We start from the raw sequence: 18,354 nt of genomic DNA on the forward strand, positions 1-18,354 counted from the left end.
TAAACCACATCTTGGCAAGCCCGTTAGCAAACAACGCATTTCCCACTGGATTGTCGAGGCGATCCAATTGGCTTATTCCAGCACGGGTCTGCCCCCCCCCCGGAGGGACTTCGTGCCCATTCTGCCAGAGGGATGGCAGAATCTCTATAGGGGTGTCTCTATAGAAGAGATATGTGCAGCTGCGAGCTGGGCTTCACCTTTGACCTTTGCAAGGTTTTACAGGTTGGATGTCACTGCACCGTCTCTAGCCCACGCTGTGTTAAGTGTGGGTCCCCACGAGACCTCCTAAATTGGCAGTCAGTCGTTCAGATGGGCTTATCTGGCAATACGGGAGTCTGCATATCCCCATAGTGAGACACCGAAACGAATGTTTGAAAGAGAACTTGAGGTTACTCTATTCCGTAACCCCTGTTCTCTGATAACATGAGTGAGGTGTCTCACCAGATCACCCTCCTTGCACGAAGCGAGGAAGAAGTGAGCTTATCTTGAATGACGGGTGACGCTGCGTCACACCCTTTTATAGGGAGGAGGGTGGCCCCTCCCTGACGCAAGCGTCACGACTGCCAGCCAATACTGGCTGGAGTAATGATATAGAGGCTTCTGAGGACAACGCTGAGAGAGCGTTCCCCATAGTGAGACACCTCACTCATGTTATCAGAGAACAGGGGTTACGGAATAGAGTAACCTCAAGTTTACATCTGCTGTGTAAACATGCAATATAACATATTTAGACACAAACTTCTCTTTTTGCCAGTGAACTTAAACATAATGCAGAGGCATGTTTTAATTCATGGCTGTACTTTCAGACTCAAGATATGAAAGACCTTGCCTTCATATCTTGGGCAGCTCTTCACCAGAAAAGTGAAAACGTGAAGGAAAGAGAAAACACACCTCAAGCCTCATCTCCTGCACTGAAGTCAGGGCTCTGACCCATGAAATGTGCATGAACATTATATTTTTTTCCTAATTGATTTCTTCTCATTTATTTACCCCTTTCACAAAGCTTTGCAGTCTACTAACAGCCGAGGTAAACAGGGGACTGGCAGCTTACATTCACCACAGATAGCCATCAAAAAGTATGTATTTGAATTGTGAGGGTTAAGAAAACAGAACAGCTGACTGCAGTCTGCAATCTACTGAAATCTAGTGATGACACTTTTAACACTGCAACTTTAAAAACAAATAACCCAAACGCAACAAGGAGGCCTCTATATAATGTGGGGTGCTACGCGGTAGTTCTTGCCTGCTGTCCATTAAAACAATGCAACAAAAAAACAATGCAACGCCTAAACTGTGCAAAGCATATGAACTTGCTCTAATGTCAAAATTTACAAGCTAATAAACAGGAACGAAACCATCCGACGAGGCCATTCCAACCAACTGACATGTTGCAAAGTTGGACAAAGCTAGGTTGTCAGAAACACAATATAAGCAGTTAAGCGCATGGAAAGCAAGCCTTGGATTTGCTTACTGGTTACCAACATGCATGCTTGCATACATGTACACACACGCATACACATACAAAAGCACACCGTCATCTTTGAGGAATAAATCAATGCTACAGTCCTTCAATGCTCTCTTTCCATTCCCTTTTCCCAACAACCACCAACAGTCTCCTCGTGCAAGCAGGGAGCGTTCTGATTGGCTGCTACTTGACAGCTAAATTAGTCTTCGGGTCAGTCTGCGGTTCAACCAGCTTGTGGCACACGTTTACGGAACATAAACCCTATAGAACAGAGTAGAATAGTGTATTTGCTTTTAAGCAATAAAACTCTGCACACACTCATCCAATATAGATTTTGTAAAAAGAGCAGAAAGGACCATAAATAAAACCACTTTAAAAGAACCTTCAATTCAACTTTATATTGGCTAGAGTAATCCCTCTTTATGAGTTTTTCCCTATGCCAGTAAAGGAAACTGGTCTACATGGTAAATATTACACCGAACAAAGCCAGTGATCTATTCATACGATTCAAACTCGCATTAGGCCAGTAAAGCGGAGCGGGAGCAGGAATAGAGTTAACGGGTTCCTTTCAAAATAAAAGAGGGATGCAAGACGATCTACCACTGTGTCATGGTTCTCAAGATCTGGAGAGGTCGTGGTGTGTGTATTTTTTGTCTTAGCCTCTCCCACCAGGGCGGAACTGGACCTTGATTCCCCGCCTCTGAACCCGCCCTGAACACGCACCTGTGGCTCATTCACACTGATCCTGGCAGACTACTTAAGATGGCAAGAGAGGCTGCTTCCTCGCTGGATCGTCACACTACCTAGCGTCAGTGTAGCCTAGCCCATGAAATTGTTCACTTTGATCTCCTAGAGTTTCCTCCTGACATTGTTTTTTTTCTCTGTGTACAGGCCTTCTAGACTCCCTGCCCGTCTTCCCTGCCGTCTGGATTTCTGTGGATGTGTGTGAGTGAGCGTGAGCTTTTTGGTGTGGACATTTGGAGTGAGTTACGGATCAAGTTGAAGAAGAGCGAGTGTGTACCCCCGTCTTGGACCTTCCCTTCGGACCCCGCCCTACTCCCTGGAGCCCCGCGTTATCTGTTCCACATTGCAAATAAACCCTCACCTTCTCTCTAAACTTCAGAGTCCTGCGAGTGAGTCCTCTGCCTACTAATCTGTGACACACTGTCTGGGCTAGTGTACTCCACGTGGGTGGCAGCTTGTTCTTTTTTCCCTGTTTAAAACTTTCTCCTCATTTGATGTGGAATATTTTGAATCGCATTCATATTTATTTTGTGCTGATACCAGCCAGAAGACTTCGTTAATGGTTCTTTTTATGTGTCTGTCAATTACGAAAAGGGTGGGATTCTGGACCTTTATTTTGGAAAGAAAGGGAACGGGCCAATCCAAAACACCCACACTTGTTTGACAGTAGCCAGGTGTTGTGCAACACCGGCAAAAGGGTGAAAAGGCAGGCTTACACAAGGAGTGGGCTTTGCCTTAACATACATGACACCTGTCTGGGTTAGGAGTCCTTGTTGGGATGTCATTGCTGTCTTGGTAGCGCATATCATCCCCTTTTATCCTCAGACATCTTTGGTTCAGACCCTCTAGAAGTTCATTTTTCTCTTGTCTTTACATCACTCCACCAAATCTAGTCAACTTATTTGTTGTGACAAATTAAAGCACGAATCATCTTGATTTAATAAAACCCTCTTTACCTTCATCACTAAGCTACAATGGATTTTGGTGTGGAGAACTCACGGGAAACCTCTGATAGCAGGGAATCAGGTACTGCAGATCTCGAGATGACCGCAGAGGCTCAGAGACCCACATGGAGCGGCCGGCTGGAGTTCATCCTGTCCACGGTGGGTTACGCCGTGGGACTCGGTAATGTTTGGAGATTCCCGTACCTGTGCTACAACAGCGGTGGAGGTAAGAGTGCTAAAGACACGGAGCACGAAGCAGACCGTAAACATAGCAGCAGCTACTGTTTTTTTTTTTTTTTTTTTTTTTTTTTTTAAGTTTATTAGGCTTCTGCATGGCGGGACTGAAAAAAATCATAATTGAAGGAAACGGCTTCCAGGGCCTAATCCGTGGATCGGCTTCCTCCGAGGCGTGGGCGTCTATCAGCAGAGATTGTCCCTTAATCTGTAACACAGTCAAATATATTCTCAAGTAACATTCAAGCATGCCATTCAGCGTGTTAGTACGAGCTCGGGAGCAGCTTGGGAGAACAAGAAAACAGAGACTGCTTCAGGTTGTCTTCCCAAATCAACTCAACTTTATTCTCAAGTACAACAGTTTATATAGAGGGAAAAATTCATGAGACAGCAGATTCTCAGTTTAAACCAGTACAGACCAAGATAAGGGAGCGTCTTCCTGCCCTTGGGTGAAGAAGCACCCTTTGTATAGTTTATCAGTTCAGCTACAATTATGATTATCTCAGCGACATATTTTCAAGGCACGAAATAAAGAGTTCTTTCATTAGTGAATTCTGAAACAAACCATCTGGCCTTCAACAGGCGTCTCCTAAGAGATTTAGAAACTAATGTAGCTGAGGGAGTGATCTCTGTGGTATTTCAACCTTGTACCAGCCTGTGATTCTCACACATCAATTCTTGGGTCAAAGAGAAAAATAACTAAAACAAAGGGGCCTTATTGAATGACAGAGTTTTCCTGTATAATGTCACTATAAAACAATATCCAGTAAATGCTCCCATGGTACTAAAATACCTAATAATCATCATATGATATGATTGGTTACCTGCACTCCATCATTTATCGTGATTCTTCAGTTATGTAACAGTGACTGTGTAGTCTGTTAAACAGTAGATTAACATTGAAGTGGTCAGCAAGGGTTATTTAGTTATTTACTGATTTGTTTTTTATGGATTTTTTTTATTTGTTTCAAAATAACTGGTAATATAAAATTGAATGAGAAAATGCAAAGACAATAAAAAGGGTTTAACTCTTAGTGACTTTAATATTTCATACTTACTTCAATAAATAAGTAGAAATGGGCACAAACATAAAAGAAATACATTTTCGAAACATTTCAGATTTACTTTTAGTTATGTTTTCAGTTATGCTTTTTTTTCATCATTATTTCGTCAATAATGCTCAGATACACTTTGTTCAAACTTTTACACCTGCAATTACAGCTCCTGCTATTTTTTCCTCATGCACATATTTGAAAAGTGGCACATGCATGTGCGTGGGTTCCTTAAGCACAGTGACAGAAACGTTCAAATCTGGGGCTGAAATGACATTGCTCTGGTATAAAATATCATAATCATTTATCATAATAATAAAATATTTGACACCAGCATTTAAGAAATAGAAACTGAGCATCAGCTGTATGCTTTTTGATAATCATCACAAAAAAATTATACAAGCAAATTCTGCCTCTAGTGGAAATTGTACTCTGTTGCATAAATGGTAAAATGGTAAATGGCCTGCATTTGTATAGCGCTTTTCTAGTCCTTAAGGATGTCATGGTTGGCTGTGTGGCAGGCAGGCAGGAGTGGTGGACCCAAGGTGCAGGACTCTTAGGAAACGAGGTTTCAACTGAAAATGCAGCTTTATTGCTGGAACAAAACTTCAACATAAAATAAAACTCACAAAAGCAAACAAAACTCTAAACTGAGATGCAGGAGGACTGGAAATCATGAACACACAGCAAGTTGAGGGTGAACAGACGTTAACGACGCGACACTGACACAGAGAAACACAGGGCTTAAATACACAGACGGCAGTAATCAAGGGATGAGAGACAGGAGGGGAACACACCTGGGAGAAATCACAGCTGACGAGACAGGGGAAACGTAAACTGAACACACTCACATATGACACAGACCTTCACAATAAAACAGGACACCAGACAAGACGCTGAACTAAACAGATTCACAAACAGACGGGGTGACACCATAGACAGAGATACAGACCGAATATAACACGTAGAACTCAAACAACAATAATAATCATGATGAACTGGAAAATGATAATAATAAACTTAAAGCGCTGGGTCACCGACCCAGGACCATGACAAAGGACCCCAAAGCGCTTTACACTACATTCAGTCATTCACCCATTCACACACACATTCACACACTGGTGATGGCAAGCTACATTGTAGCCACAGCTGCCCTGGGGCGCACTGACAGAGGCGAGGCTGCCGGACACTGGCGCCACCGGGCCCTCTGACCACCACCAGTAGGCAAACATGGGGTTAGTATCTTGCCCAAGGATATTTGGCATGCAGCCAGGAGGCAGCCTGGGATCGAACCACCGACCATAAATGATCAGCAAAACAAGCAAGCAAAGGAACAAACACTAACTTCTAAACAGCGTAGAAGCTGTCTAGATTTTGTTAAAGAGGATATTCAGCAGTTACTTACTTAGTTATTATAAATATATGACTACTATAAAACAATCACTGTGAGCTTACAATTGTCATCTGGACATTGGCAGCAGTATTTATTTGGAATTTTCTGCAGCTGGTTTATTCAGAAGAGCTGTAAACCTGCTAAATTTTGTTTTCTTCAGGTGCCTTCCTGATTCCTTATCTTACCATGGTGCTCGTGTGTGGCATTCCTCTGCTCTTCATGGAGTTTACTGTTGGGCAGTATACTCGTTTAGGGCCTGTGCATGCTTTCGCCAAAATCTGTCCCTTGTTGAAAGGTAAGTTACTATCCAGGACTTATTTATTTTTGTTGTTGGACCACCTTTAAAACACGTTTTTTCCTTCGTATGCATTTATAATAGATTTCAAAATCCAAAACCAAGAGTCCAACTCATATATTTGCAGACAAATATTTAATTATTAGCCAACAGCACCAGAAACTCCAGCTGATCAATACAGAGTCTAAACAGTGAGTTCTAAAATGGACTGCCCTACCAACCCAGGTAACTGTAGAAGAGGTCAGACAAGCTTGATGTATTTAAAATTTGTAGCACAATGAAAACACAAGATTATATCTGTGTTTATTTCAAAGATAATTGCTGTCAACATTAAAACATAGCATATGAATCAGACGACACACAGAAATGGAAAAAAGAAAAGTCTTCAGCCAAGGATGAGTTAAAGCTGCAAAGGGGTTAAGAAACACAAACAGCAACACACTTTATAAAGACAACCAAGCACAAAGTGCAGTCAACCCATGTATGAGAGTGAGATGGTTTGAAATCTTGCCACACCCTGACAGAAGCAAGTTTTTTTTAAAAACTTGACAATCATGAAAAACGGGAATAATTTATGTAAAACATGACAGACCTCATGTGTGGATTTTCTGCTTTCCTCCAGCCATGAAGCCCACATTACCATTCAGTGTAAAGTAAAAAAAGGATCTCAGATAAATATTATTTATCCATATTTAGCCACGGTGAAGGCATGCAGGTGTCTTAACAAATTTCCCACGTGTGGGACTAATAAAGGTTGTCTTATCTTATCTTATCTTATCTTAATGCTTTGGTTTGAATAAATCCTGCTTTATTTTCTTTCATATTTTTTCATGTTGATGGATGAGAACTTGTTTAGCCAAATTTTCAACTTCTGTGACTGCATGTATTTTAACTTTTGTGAGGTATGATTGAACCTTTCAAACCATCAAGTTGACGTCAGTAAAATCCGTGATAATTAAGTCAATCACGAGCGACTGAAGATGTTCTCTCTGAGTCTGCATTAGTTCATTAAAAAGGCCAATAAAGTGGATCAGTATATTCCTTAAAGTTCGATTGTTGTTAAAAAAAAATATAGAAGCTGAGACATTCCCACAGTTTTACATCTCCAGAAAATGAAAAGTATGGACTCTGAGAGGACCAACAGTCTGTCCAAATCCCTCTAAATCAAACAAGAGACCAGCCATCAACAATCTCTACTTGTGGGTGTGAAATGACAATGCTTTCTCTCTTGTTTTAACTTGAGGATTTTTCTCCATAGTTTTCTTATCTCCTTAAGGACAGAGATTATCTACCCGGTCAAAACGTTTGGGTCCTTCACTTGATTTATCGCTCATTTCTTCCTGGTTAATGCTCTGTGCTAAACAGGGGCCCAAAGCAGGTAGTCTTTTTTTTGTATATTCTTCTGAATGACTCACCTGTGCAATTTGAGTGCAGTTTACTGTCATGTACCTGTGATCCATGATGCAGCTTCCCAGCTTCCCACAAATATAGCAAATATACCCATGTCTGAGTTATCCACTAATCCTTAATCCTAGCAATACTTTAATTACTCTGCCTTGCTTTTCTTTAGTTGAACTGTTTCAGATTTTTTGGCAGTGTGAAATAATATAATATGAAATAATATTTAGTGTGAAAGAGGCAAACAGGTGATAACAAAAGGAAGTAGAGCTCACTTACTAAGCAGTGGTTTGCACTGATCCTGGAGATTAGAGGGTTTTCCTTTGCTCAGAGCTGTTATTCAGCTGCCTCCCCCTCCACATTTTACTACATGGAGACATGTATATTTTACAGACATGGATCTGTGGCGCGTGGCATTCCAGCCTTTCGACAATGAGCAGCAGCTGTGCAGAGGTGGCAGAAATACAGGCTTTCTTTACTTAAGTAGAAGTACAGACACAAGTGTTAAAAAATACTCCAGTGAATGTTTAATCTTACATAAACAGCAGAAATTCACAAAAAGTCCATAAAAAAACAACTGGCAGACAAAAAAAGTGCAAAAGTTGGAAATCTCAAGGTGCAAAACTGTGTCTCTTAATCCTCAGTACCTTTGCTTAGATGACCAACAGTCTCTATTTAGGAAACAGACTAGAAAATGAAGAAAAGCAACTGTACAAGTGTTAAATTACAGACTTTTAGCTGTCATTTAAGTGACTTTCCCAAAGCGCACAAATAAGTGTATTCTGAAAGATGGCAGCATAGTCTTCTAACCATTGATCTCGACACATAAAACGGTCTGACTCAGCAAATGAACAGATTTTTTTGTTGTATTTAAAAGGGCTGATATTTCAGCTAATTAATGACCCTGTATACCTCTTCCAGATGGGAGCTCTTTAACCGAGTCATTGTTCTGAATTCCCTGTGGAGGAGGCTGAAACTTGCATTTGGTATTTACACATATACTTGCCCCAGTCTGAAACCTGACACGCAGCTCAGAACCACAGGTGTTAAAAGACTGAATAATTTACATCTGCTGAATGGCTTTGATCTCACCTCACTCAGTAGTCTTTTATATTCACCTGCTGAACAACAAGGCGTAATTTCTACTCAAAGGCCCCAGGAATTTGTCTCGTCTGTGGCTGTGTATTGGGGAAACTGGGCAGAGGTTATTAATGATACTGGCTCTTCTCTGGTTGTTCTACAAAAGATATATGCCATTGTTATCAGGCCCAAGTATATGGCACTCAGTAATGCTTTGGGTATGAGAATAAAGCAACGTGTACAGCTTCTTTCCCACAGTTGGCACGACTCCTGTAGAGCTGTCTCTCACTACTCTCTTTATCCCCACGTGTCACTCTGCAGGTGTTGGTCTGGCCACAGTTGTTATCTCCTTCGTTTTCTGCACCTATTATAATGTGCTCATGAGCTGGGCACTTTACTATTTATTCAACTCCTTCGGAATGGAGACTCTGCCCTGGAAGTCCTGCAACAACACCTGGAATGCTGTTGGAAATTGTTCGAGTGGCTTTCCTGGCAATGATACCCACCTGCAGTCTGCTAGCCAACAGTTCTTTGAGTGAGAAGACATCACTTCCTTGCAGCTCACTCTGTATGGCACTTTTGTGCTGTATAAGCAGTGCTCGCTCAAATCATGTTGTGTTCTTCTTCTTAAAGTTACTGAAAACCGTCATTAGTCATTAGCAAAGTGTCTTTGACCAAATTTAAAGCAGTTTTTGTTGTTTACCTCAAAATGTTTTGTAGTTTTTTCTTCTCTCTGTGAGTGCATTGTACTGCATGCTGGTCAGGCTTTACTAATATGTTCTAATCGCAGTTATCTCGAATTTTCTGGGTATTTGAAGATACTTTAGTCGCATGTTTTTCTTTCCTTTTCACAGAAACAGACTTCTGGAAAAGACTCGCGGTATTGAAGAATTAGGTGGTCTTCGTTGGGAACTCTTTGGGTGTCTTGTCTTTGCTTGGGTTATTGTGTACTTATGTATATTTAAAGGAGTTAAATCCACAGGAAAGGTGAGAAAAATGACTTTTGCTGTGTCATGGTGATTGTGATGAAGGTTTTTTTTAGGGGGATTTCAAGTTGACATTCACCATTTGGTTTTTTTGCCATTTTTTCTATAGGTAGTATATTTCACTGCTGTGTTTCCATACTTCATCCTGTTTGCCCTGCTCATCAACAATGTGCAGCTTCCTGGAGCCAAGAATGGTATCCTCTATTTTGTCACACCGGTGTGGAGCAAACTGTTTGAAGTGAAGGTGAGACTACTTATCTCTGGGATGTTGGTTAAACATTGGTACCAAAACCCAATTTGTACTAGTTTGTACTGGTCTGCGTACAAAAACAAATCAAGTCACCTTTTTCTTTCTTTGAAGCTTGAAGTGTCCCTTTTGAAAGAGTAAGCTTTTAACTTGTGTCTGTTCAAGGGTCAATCTTAAAGCATGCCAGACCCGACCTGAAAAGGTTATTTCAGCCATGGACTCTTTAAACGTTGAGATTGTTGAGATTGTTCCTTGGCCACATACAGTGATTTGAAAAGAAAAGCATGTAGAAACTAGAGATGGCACGATACCACTTTTTTATGTTAGATACCAATATCATAAATTTGGATATCGGCCGATACCGATATGAATCCGATATAGTGTGTTTTTAATCAATAAAAGTTTTTTTAATATCTTGCTGCATTTTTTATAAGTTCATACGCAAGTTTAAAAACAAACAAACACTAAAGCTATTCTGTTATACCTGTATGCAAAAAATACACTGCACCCAAAATATTTCATAGTTCAGCAAAACTGATCAATCTAATAAACTTAAACCTACACCATCCTCCCTATTCTGGTATTTTAAAGAATAAGCAACCTAACTAATAGGGTTGCAAACTCCCAGCAAAAAAATAAAAAATAGGGAACCACCCTCCACCTCATGATGCTTAATCAACATAATCAACTTTAATTTGATGCAGGGTGAAAAAAAAAATGCACAGAAATCAATTATTTTTCAAGAATAATTAAATAGATTCAACATCTTTCTTCAACAGAATTGCAGACTGCACAGATGGTACCTTCCCAAAGGAAAAAGTACTATAGCTTACTAGGGTATATTAGACTTAATAGTTACTATATACAGTAATGGACTTCTATACATTTTACATCAGATTAAAACTTTGGGTGTAAGATTCGGATAATTATTTATTAAAAGCTAGACATTTTAAATGAGAATAAGAAAGAAAAGTATGTCTTTGTGCACCCTTTTCCCTGTTAATGCCCTATCGGCCCCCCTGGCTAAACTTTGCTGCACAGTTACCAGCCGTCAGCTAAGTAGAAAAACGATCCTGGTGTAGAAAGTAATATTAAATAAATTCTAACAACAGATTATCAAGCTTAAACGTGCTGCTGTTGTTCAGCCTCTGGTTTCCTCTTTCTGGTGCGAAGTGGGCGATAAACAAACAAGAGAGACGGATTCACGACAGAAAAGCCGATCAGCTGATTACTGATCAGTTTCATGATTGAAGTAGCAGCAGGAGAGGGAGGGAGAGAGAGAGGCAGGTCTCGCACGCCACAGCCGCTCTATCACGTGAGACACACTGCTCCGACGTGCTACGGTTATGAGCCGAGATATGCCATGTCACAAGTTTTGTGAAGTGCTTTTTTGATATTTAATGGATCGATTACATTTTTTATTTCTCTCCGATATCCGATCCAGTAATTTAGGTCAGTATCAGACGGATCGGTCCATCTCTAGTAGAAACTGCTGCAAAAAAATACCCAAAGAACTACAACTCTATAGTCTTTCCTTAACATGATAATTGTTAAAAATTCTGCAACAATGATGTGAGAGATTGATAAAAGAAAACAATTACTTCAGTTATCGCTGCTAAAGATGCTTCAAGCTATTGAATCATAGGTGTAGTTATTCCTGTGAAATCCTTGTTTTTCACATGACTGTAAGAAGAGAAAATATGTATTTTTAAAAGCAAACACTCTCAGACAGACTGGCTCACCACCAGAGATGGGCGACATGTTACTGTAATCCGATTACTTTTTTCAAGTAACGAGTAAAATAAGGGATTACTATTGCAATTAGATTACCGTTACTTTCCCGTAGGAACGCTGCGTTACTGCGTTACTAAAACTGTGAGTTTTTTGCGAGAATGTCTCATGACAGTGATGTAAGCGAGTGCTACCTTCCTGACAACAGCTGTGTGCAGATCAACAATGGATAATATATCGAGTGCAGGAGAGAGTATGAGCGTGCAGCGTTTAAAGCGTGGAAGTACTGACCTTACTTTAAGTTTGATTCCATAAAAAGTGACAAAAGTGTTAACACAAAAAATATTTTATTTTGTGTGCTGGAATGTGCAGAAAATAGGTTTAAATAGGTTTAAATGTTAAACAAATTTCTTCCAGTCAGAGAATGTTGCATATAATAACATTTTTGCTTGATGCATAAAGTTAAAAAATTTAAACTAATAAAACAAGTTTTAAAAACAGACTTTTCCATTTGATTACATGTTGTATGATGGATTATGCAGAAAAAGTAGAATTGGGAGAGAGAGAAAAAGAAACAAATCTTGGCAGAAAATCAGTGAGGATAGGAAGACCATGACAAATACCTCTTCTTCTCTTTCTTTTGACTGGGTCCTTTAAGGATCATCTGCCTCTATCTCACCTTATCTGTAGTATCTTCCTCTGTCACACCAATCCTCTGCATGTCCTCCTTCACTACGTCCATCATACAGACAACAATCAGGGGTCCTGCTGCCAGCGCCCCAGTGCAGGCCACCACAGACCACCACAACAGGTCACATGTTAATGGGTATTATGGTTAGTTTCATTGTTTGTAATTAGTTATTAGCAACGATAGCTCCTAAACTGCAGGCAGTGTACAAAGATGTTTGACATGACTTTGTTCGCTGAAAATCACAACGTATAGATTTCTCATCTGATTTCACTCAAGACTGTTCACCTCTGCAGGAAGATGCTTATAAAGAAAATACATTTCCATGGCCTTCAAATCCAAATCAAATGAAACCATACTCGTATCAATCTTCGGCTCTCCTCTGTCTATATCACAGGTTTGGCTTAATGCAGCTGCCCAGGTGTTTAACTCACTTGGAATAGCATTTGGCTCGATGATTTCAATGGCAAGTTACAACAAGTTCAACAACAACATTCTCAGGTAAGCATTCATAACACTCTGTCTAAAAAAAGCTCAAACAGAGTGGAAAAAGCAGTCATTTTTTAATAAGATGGACACAAAATGCTGAAAAAGAACAGTGTGGGTTCACTTGACTTCAATACACAGTAAATTAAAAGATGCTGTATCACCCTCTTTCTTGTAGTTAATACAGACACAGCATGTTACTGTAAACTTGACAGTTTCCTTGATGAACAGCAGTGGTCTTGGTTGCCTGTGATTTGAGGGCATGTGGTTATATAGCTGTTTTGCTCACAGCAGGTGGGGAACAAAGTTAAATTATTTATGGAACAAATTGTATTTTCTTTCAAAATTTGCTTTGCTGTTAAAGATCCTGGGGTGCTAATGCTGCATGTGCACCACTGAAGGTCTCAGACATTTCTGATAAAGTGCGAGCTTGACAATAACACGAGAGCAATAAACTACATTTCACAGACATTGTCCTTTTTCTTTACCAGGGATGCATTGATTGTATCAGTGGCCAACTCTTTCACTAGTATCCTGGCTGGCTTCGTGATCTTCTCAGCTGTCGGTTACATGTCTCATATACATAACCTCCCAGTGGACAACATAGCTACAGATGGTGAGTCGCTGAAAACAACATCAGACTTGTAGCTTTGTTTTATCTTGAGGACTTTAAAAAGAAGAGAGATAGATCATCATAGTTCAAGACTGGAGACAGATCCCAGGCTTGTTTTAAGAGCTGATGTTTGTTTTCCTTGTCCTTGGAACATGTCTCTTCTTTCCATGGAAAATAAAGGCATATTTCAGGATGTGCACATCTGGATGCAGTTTCCTAAAGTGGCTCCCGACTAATTATATAAGGAAAATTCACTGTATTCACTATAAGGAGTACTATTCATCAACTGCCTGTACAAACAATTGTGTGTCTGTTGCTGTAAGTAGAGTAATCTAACTGCACTGTGGCAAATTCAGTTTTCATACTATAGTCGAAACTGCAAGACTTTCTCAGCTTAATGAACAGTACTAAATCTTTCAAGTGCCCTTTTTGAGTACATAACTTGTGTATACATGCCTGTGTGAGAGAGTGTAGTTTAATTTAGTTAAGTGTTGTTAAGTGTTTAAGCAACATTTAAGCATCAGCAGTCAAGCAGTGAGTTATTAAAGACAGATTGCGTGTGTTCAGATAAAATCCTCTGATCTCAATGTCAAATTGTTCCTGTCAGCTGTCATCAGATGTTAGGTCTGATTCACTTTGAAAAATCACTTTGCTCTTAATTGGTTGAACTTTCTTCACAAATTGTAATTTTTAATAAGTGCCCCTTAGACAAGAATGCTTGATTGCAGTTTGTGCTGGTTAGATACACTATATTACCAAAAGTATTCACTCACCCATCCAAATCATTGAATTCCAATAACTTCCGAGCACCTAGGCATTCAGACTGCTTTTACAAACACGACTGAAAGAATGGGTCGCTAACTTTCCATCGCTACAGAACTACGGGGCAATGAAATGGGTTTTTCTATGTAAGGGCTTTTTATCTAACACACATACACATTCATAGAGCAACATGGGGTTAGTATCTTTGGCATGGAAACTGGAGCAGATGGAGATCGAACCACCAACCTTCTGGTCAGTAGGTGACTTGTGCTACCTCCTGAGCTTTAGCCCACGTGGTGTAAAGCACAGCACCACTCGACTCTAGAGTAGTGGAGACATGTTCGCTTGAGTCACAAATCACGCTTTTGCGTTTCTGATGGACGAGTTTGGGTTCGATGGTTGCCAGGACAACGGTACTTGACTGAATGCATTGTGCCAAGTGTAAAGGTTAGTGGATTGCGGTGTGGGGATGTTTTTCAGGAGTTGAGCTCACTCCTTGGGTTGGGTTATCTTTGTCAAATGTTTAAACGTATTGGATGATCTGAAACATTCAAGTGTTGCAAATAAGTGACATATTAAGAATCAGAGAGGGGGCAAATATTTTTTCACTGTACACTAGTTTTGTTCTCTCGTCCTCCCGAGTCTCCAACTACAGTCTTGCAGTGTGCTTCTTTAAGCTGCCGCTAATTTCTACGTGCAGGCGAAATCTTATTGTCTAGCTATATGATTCCAGGGAGTTCAGGAGCTCATGTCATGAATGAAGGACCTTGTTGTGCTTTGTTACACTTTAGTTAGGGTTATCTTAAACATGTCTGAGCCCTTTACTTCACTATAAACTGAGCTAAGCTAAATATTTATCTCATAACTCTTGCCAAGCAAAGAAATATGTGCATGTCACTGAATGGATCCCAGTTTATATTTTAACAGAACTCAAAATATGCTCCAAATAACACACATTTAAAGTACAGCTCAGTACAGCACAGCCAACTTAAGCTGGAATAGCAACGGATATCCTGCATTTGTATATGTCTGCATTGTAAAATAGCAACAAGTCCTCTGTTGTGTTATATTTCAGGTGCTGGTTTGGTGTTTGTTGTGTACCCTGAAGTTCTTTCAACCATGCCAGTCTTTCAGCTATGGGCCCCACTTTTCTTTATCATGCTGTTGTGTCTGGGCGTGGACAGTCAGGTAAACATCTAAACATCTGCAGCGCTGTACACTTAATTTTTTACATCAAACTTTAGCTTTTGCACTTTTGAATATAAAGGAAACATTTGCACACTTGTATCAAAAGAGGTCTCTTACCCTCACTGTGGTTTGCCTTTACTGTTTGGATATTTTATTACCATACTACTTTTGCTTTAATATAAAAGGCTTGAATGTAAATATACAAGTGTTAAGATGAAGCTAAGATGGATCAAGAGAGATAGAGCATGCAGGCTGAGAAGCCTGGAGAATGCTCGTCTGTCTGAGTTGAGCTGGTAGGCTGAGTGCTAGAGAACTGAGGGCTGAGTATTGCCATATCTGCCACTCACAACACAGACAGTAAGACAGACAGGCTAAACAAGGAGAAATATGTACGACATCTGAATGACTGTGATTATGATTTAAAACTCCAAGGTCTGCAGATAACCATTAAGTTTGTATTAAATCTTTTGTTCTGCAGTTTGCCACAGTTGAGGTAGCTGTGACATACATAAAGGATGAATTTGGAGTCAAAGTTCTGCCGTTCCTGAAGAGAGAAGAGCTGCTGGTCCTGGCTGTGTGCTTTGTTTGCTTTGTACTGGGGATTCCTCACATTACCAAGGTACAGTATGTAAGACACTTCTCAGGGAAACATAATTTGGGGATGTGGTAAGAGTCACTGTTTTGTCATGTAGGTCTGTCTTTTACTTACAGGGAGGTATCTACGTGTTTCAGCTGATGGACCACTACACTGCTGTGGTTTCTCTTGTGTTCTTGGCTTTCTTTGAGGTTGTTGCCATCTGTTGGATCTTTGGTAAAATTCACATGAAGTTCACTTTTTTGTTTATGTTTAAAAAAAATAAGGGGAACACTTAAACAACACAATGTAACTCCAAGTCAATCACACTTTTGTGAAATCAAACTGTCCACTTAGGAAGCAGCACTGACTGACAATCAATTTCACATGCTGTTGTGCAAATGGAATAGAAATTATAGGCAATTAGCATAAGACATTCCCAATAAAGGAGTGGTTCTGCAGGTGGTGACCACTGACCACTTCTCAGTACCTACGCTTTCTGGCTGATGTTTTGGTCACTTTTGAATGCTGGCGGTGATTTCACTCTAGTGGTAGCATGAGGCGGAGTCTACAACCCACACAATTGGCTCAGGTAGTGCAGCTCATCCAGGCTGGGACATCAATGCGAGCTTTGGCAAGAAGGTTTGCTCTGTCTGTCAGCATAGTGTCCAGAGCATGGAGGTGCTACCAGGATACAGGCCAGTACATCAGGAGACATGGAGGAGGCCATACCCACATAGCAAGCAGGTCTGGCCCAGATCTGGCAACAAGCCGGCACTGCTGGTTGACTTCTGGCATGATAAGATGTATGTCATCCAGATATGGGCTGGGCTTGGCATAGATGGCACTGTCTATGCGATGGCATGCCATATCTGGCTCGATTGTGCTTGCTTTGTGGGTTATTTTTAATATTTTTGTGGACACCTGCCAAAACGCTTTGCAAGAAGGGGTTAAATAATTAAACTCTTTCTTTTTCTCAGGTATCCCACGTATCTCCTTAATGATCAGGAGGATGCTAGGAAAAAGTCCAAATATCTACTTCCGAGTCTGCTGGCTGCTGCTCTGCCCCATGTTGGTGCTGGTGAGTCCTGTTTAAATAATGCACCTAAAACCACCAGTAAAGTAGTTAATAAGACTGTTCTTCATTTCTCTATATAGTGCATACTGGTTTCCAGCATTATTCAGTACACTCCTCCTCACTATGGGAAGTACGAGTACCCAGTGTGGGCTGAATGGGTTGGCTGGGGCGTCTCTTTGGTCTCTATAGTATGGATCCCATTTGGTGCAATACAAGAGATCTATAACAATAAAGGATCCCTTCTTCAGGTAAGCAAATATGATTGTACAGACTTTGGCTTATTTATTTGATATGTTTACTTTTTTTATTCTAGCATGTTAATTAGCAAACTTTAAACCTAATCCAGTGGCATTGCTTTGTTCCTGGATGTGACAGAAACTTATGTATTATCAAAGATTTGTTTTTTAAAATGTTTGTTCAAATGTTGACCTGCTGGTGGATCAGAACATGACTAAAGTCAGTCTGCCTAATCTTCTGGGAACTAGTGTCACATTTTCACAGTAGTGCGGTAAAATGTTTGTGAACAAACACGGCCATTGACTTTTGAATCATGCTGATAAAAAGGGCAGTGTTCGGTGATGGGTTAGTGGCTCCAGTGACAGTCAGATATTACGGATAGTCCTTTTGCTGATTATTTATTTAAATCTTTGCTTGAACATTACTTTCAAACTGATGATTGCTTAAACCTTACCTTCTTTAATCCCCAGAGACTGAAAACAGCTATGACTCCGACAATAGACCTGAATGTTATGGCTCACCTGCCGGAAAAACAAAACCTTGACAACCTGGCGTCTGAAAAATTACTCAGTTCGGTGCCACCTCTGACACATTGACCACATACAAGGCCTGGAATAAGCAGACTTTGGGCCATTTCTATTATAATCCCAGTTACATCCAAAGAGCTGTTGTTATCTCAAACTCTGCATTTATACTTTAACAACTCGAGCCACTTAACCTGTAGGCGACTTCAAAACCATACAGTAAGTCACCCATTGCACCTTTTACAAAGAATGCAACTAAAATCTGTGGCTTTGTTCACCAGATGAATTTTAAAATTATTTTATTTTGGGTAGGAGTGGCTGAGGAGCGAGTAATTGTTTAAAACGATTGGTTCATTATGCTGTAAGGTTCATTGTATACATCAGTGAGTCTGTGGGGTTAAAGAGTGTATAATGGATCTATCGTAGATGCAGCCTTTTAGCCTTTTAGGTCACTACATTTATGAGTTGAATACTTAATACTTAATTTTAAATCAACAAAAGAAATTGGTTTGAAAAGGCTTGGTCCAATGAACAGGAAGCAGACATATTCCTCCTACAAATATGAAAGCAGAAAAATACAGGTTCTATAGATGTGTGACAGATGTGATCTGGTCAGCGGATTAGTAGGTTACACC

The 18,354-nt window shown here is 40.2% G+C and overlaps 1 protein-coding gene across 3 annotated transcripts in view; it reads left to right on the forward strand.

Moving 5' to 3' along the window:
• The first annotated feature begins 1,964 nt into the window (after positions 1-1,964).
• Positions 1,965-18,354, forward strand: part of LOC113033791 (sodium- and chloride-dependent GABA transporter ine) — a 16,578-nt gene continuing 188 nt past the window's right edge. The window contains exons 1-14 of one of the 3 annotated variants that reach the window (XM_026187895.1): positions 1,965-2,273; positions 2,357-3,379; positions 5,993-6,127; positions 8,927-9,140; positions 9,460-9,592; positions 9,701-9,835; positions 12,655-12,758; positions 13,235-13,359; positions 15,194-15,306; positions 15,785-15,925; positions 16,018-16,117; positions 16,861-16,961; positions 17,039-17,206; positions 17,666-18,354. The exon at positions 17,666-18,354 is cut by the window's right edge and continues 188 nt beyond it. In XM_026187895.1, the coding sequence (XP_026043680.1) occupies positions 3,184-3,379; positions 5,993-6,127; positions 8,927-9,140; positions 9,460-9,592; positions 9,701-9,835; positions 12,655-12,758; positions 13,235-13,359; positions 15,194-15,306; positions 15,785-15,925; positions 16,018-16,117; positions 16,861-16,961; positions 17,039-17,206; positions 17,666-17,791 (1,791 nt within the window). In that variant the 5' untranslated portion in view covers positions 1,965-2,273; positions 2,357-3,183 and the 3' untranslated portion in view covers positions 17,792-18,354. Of the gene's footprint in view, positions 3,380-5,992; positions 6,128-7,385; positions 7,506-8,926; positions 9,141-9,459; positions 9,593-9,700; positions 9,836-12,654; positions 12,759-13,234; positions 13,360-15,193; positions 15,307-15,784; positions 15,926-16,017; positions 16,118-16,860; positions 16,962-17,038; positions 17,207-17,665 lie in introns of those variants that run through there. The other 2 variants (XM_026187896.1, XM_026187897.1) reach the window with 2 other exon arrangements.

The sequence above is a fragment of the Astatotilapia calliptera genome, chromosome 12 (genome assembly GCF_900246225.1).
Source record: "Astatotilapia calliptera chromosome 12, fAstCal1.2, whole genome shotgun sequence".
Taxonomy (NCBI): Eukaryota; Metazoa; Chordata; class Actinopteri; order Cichliformes; family Cichlidae; genus Astatotilapia; species Astatotilapia calliptera.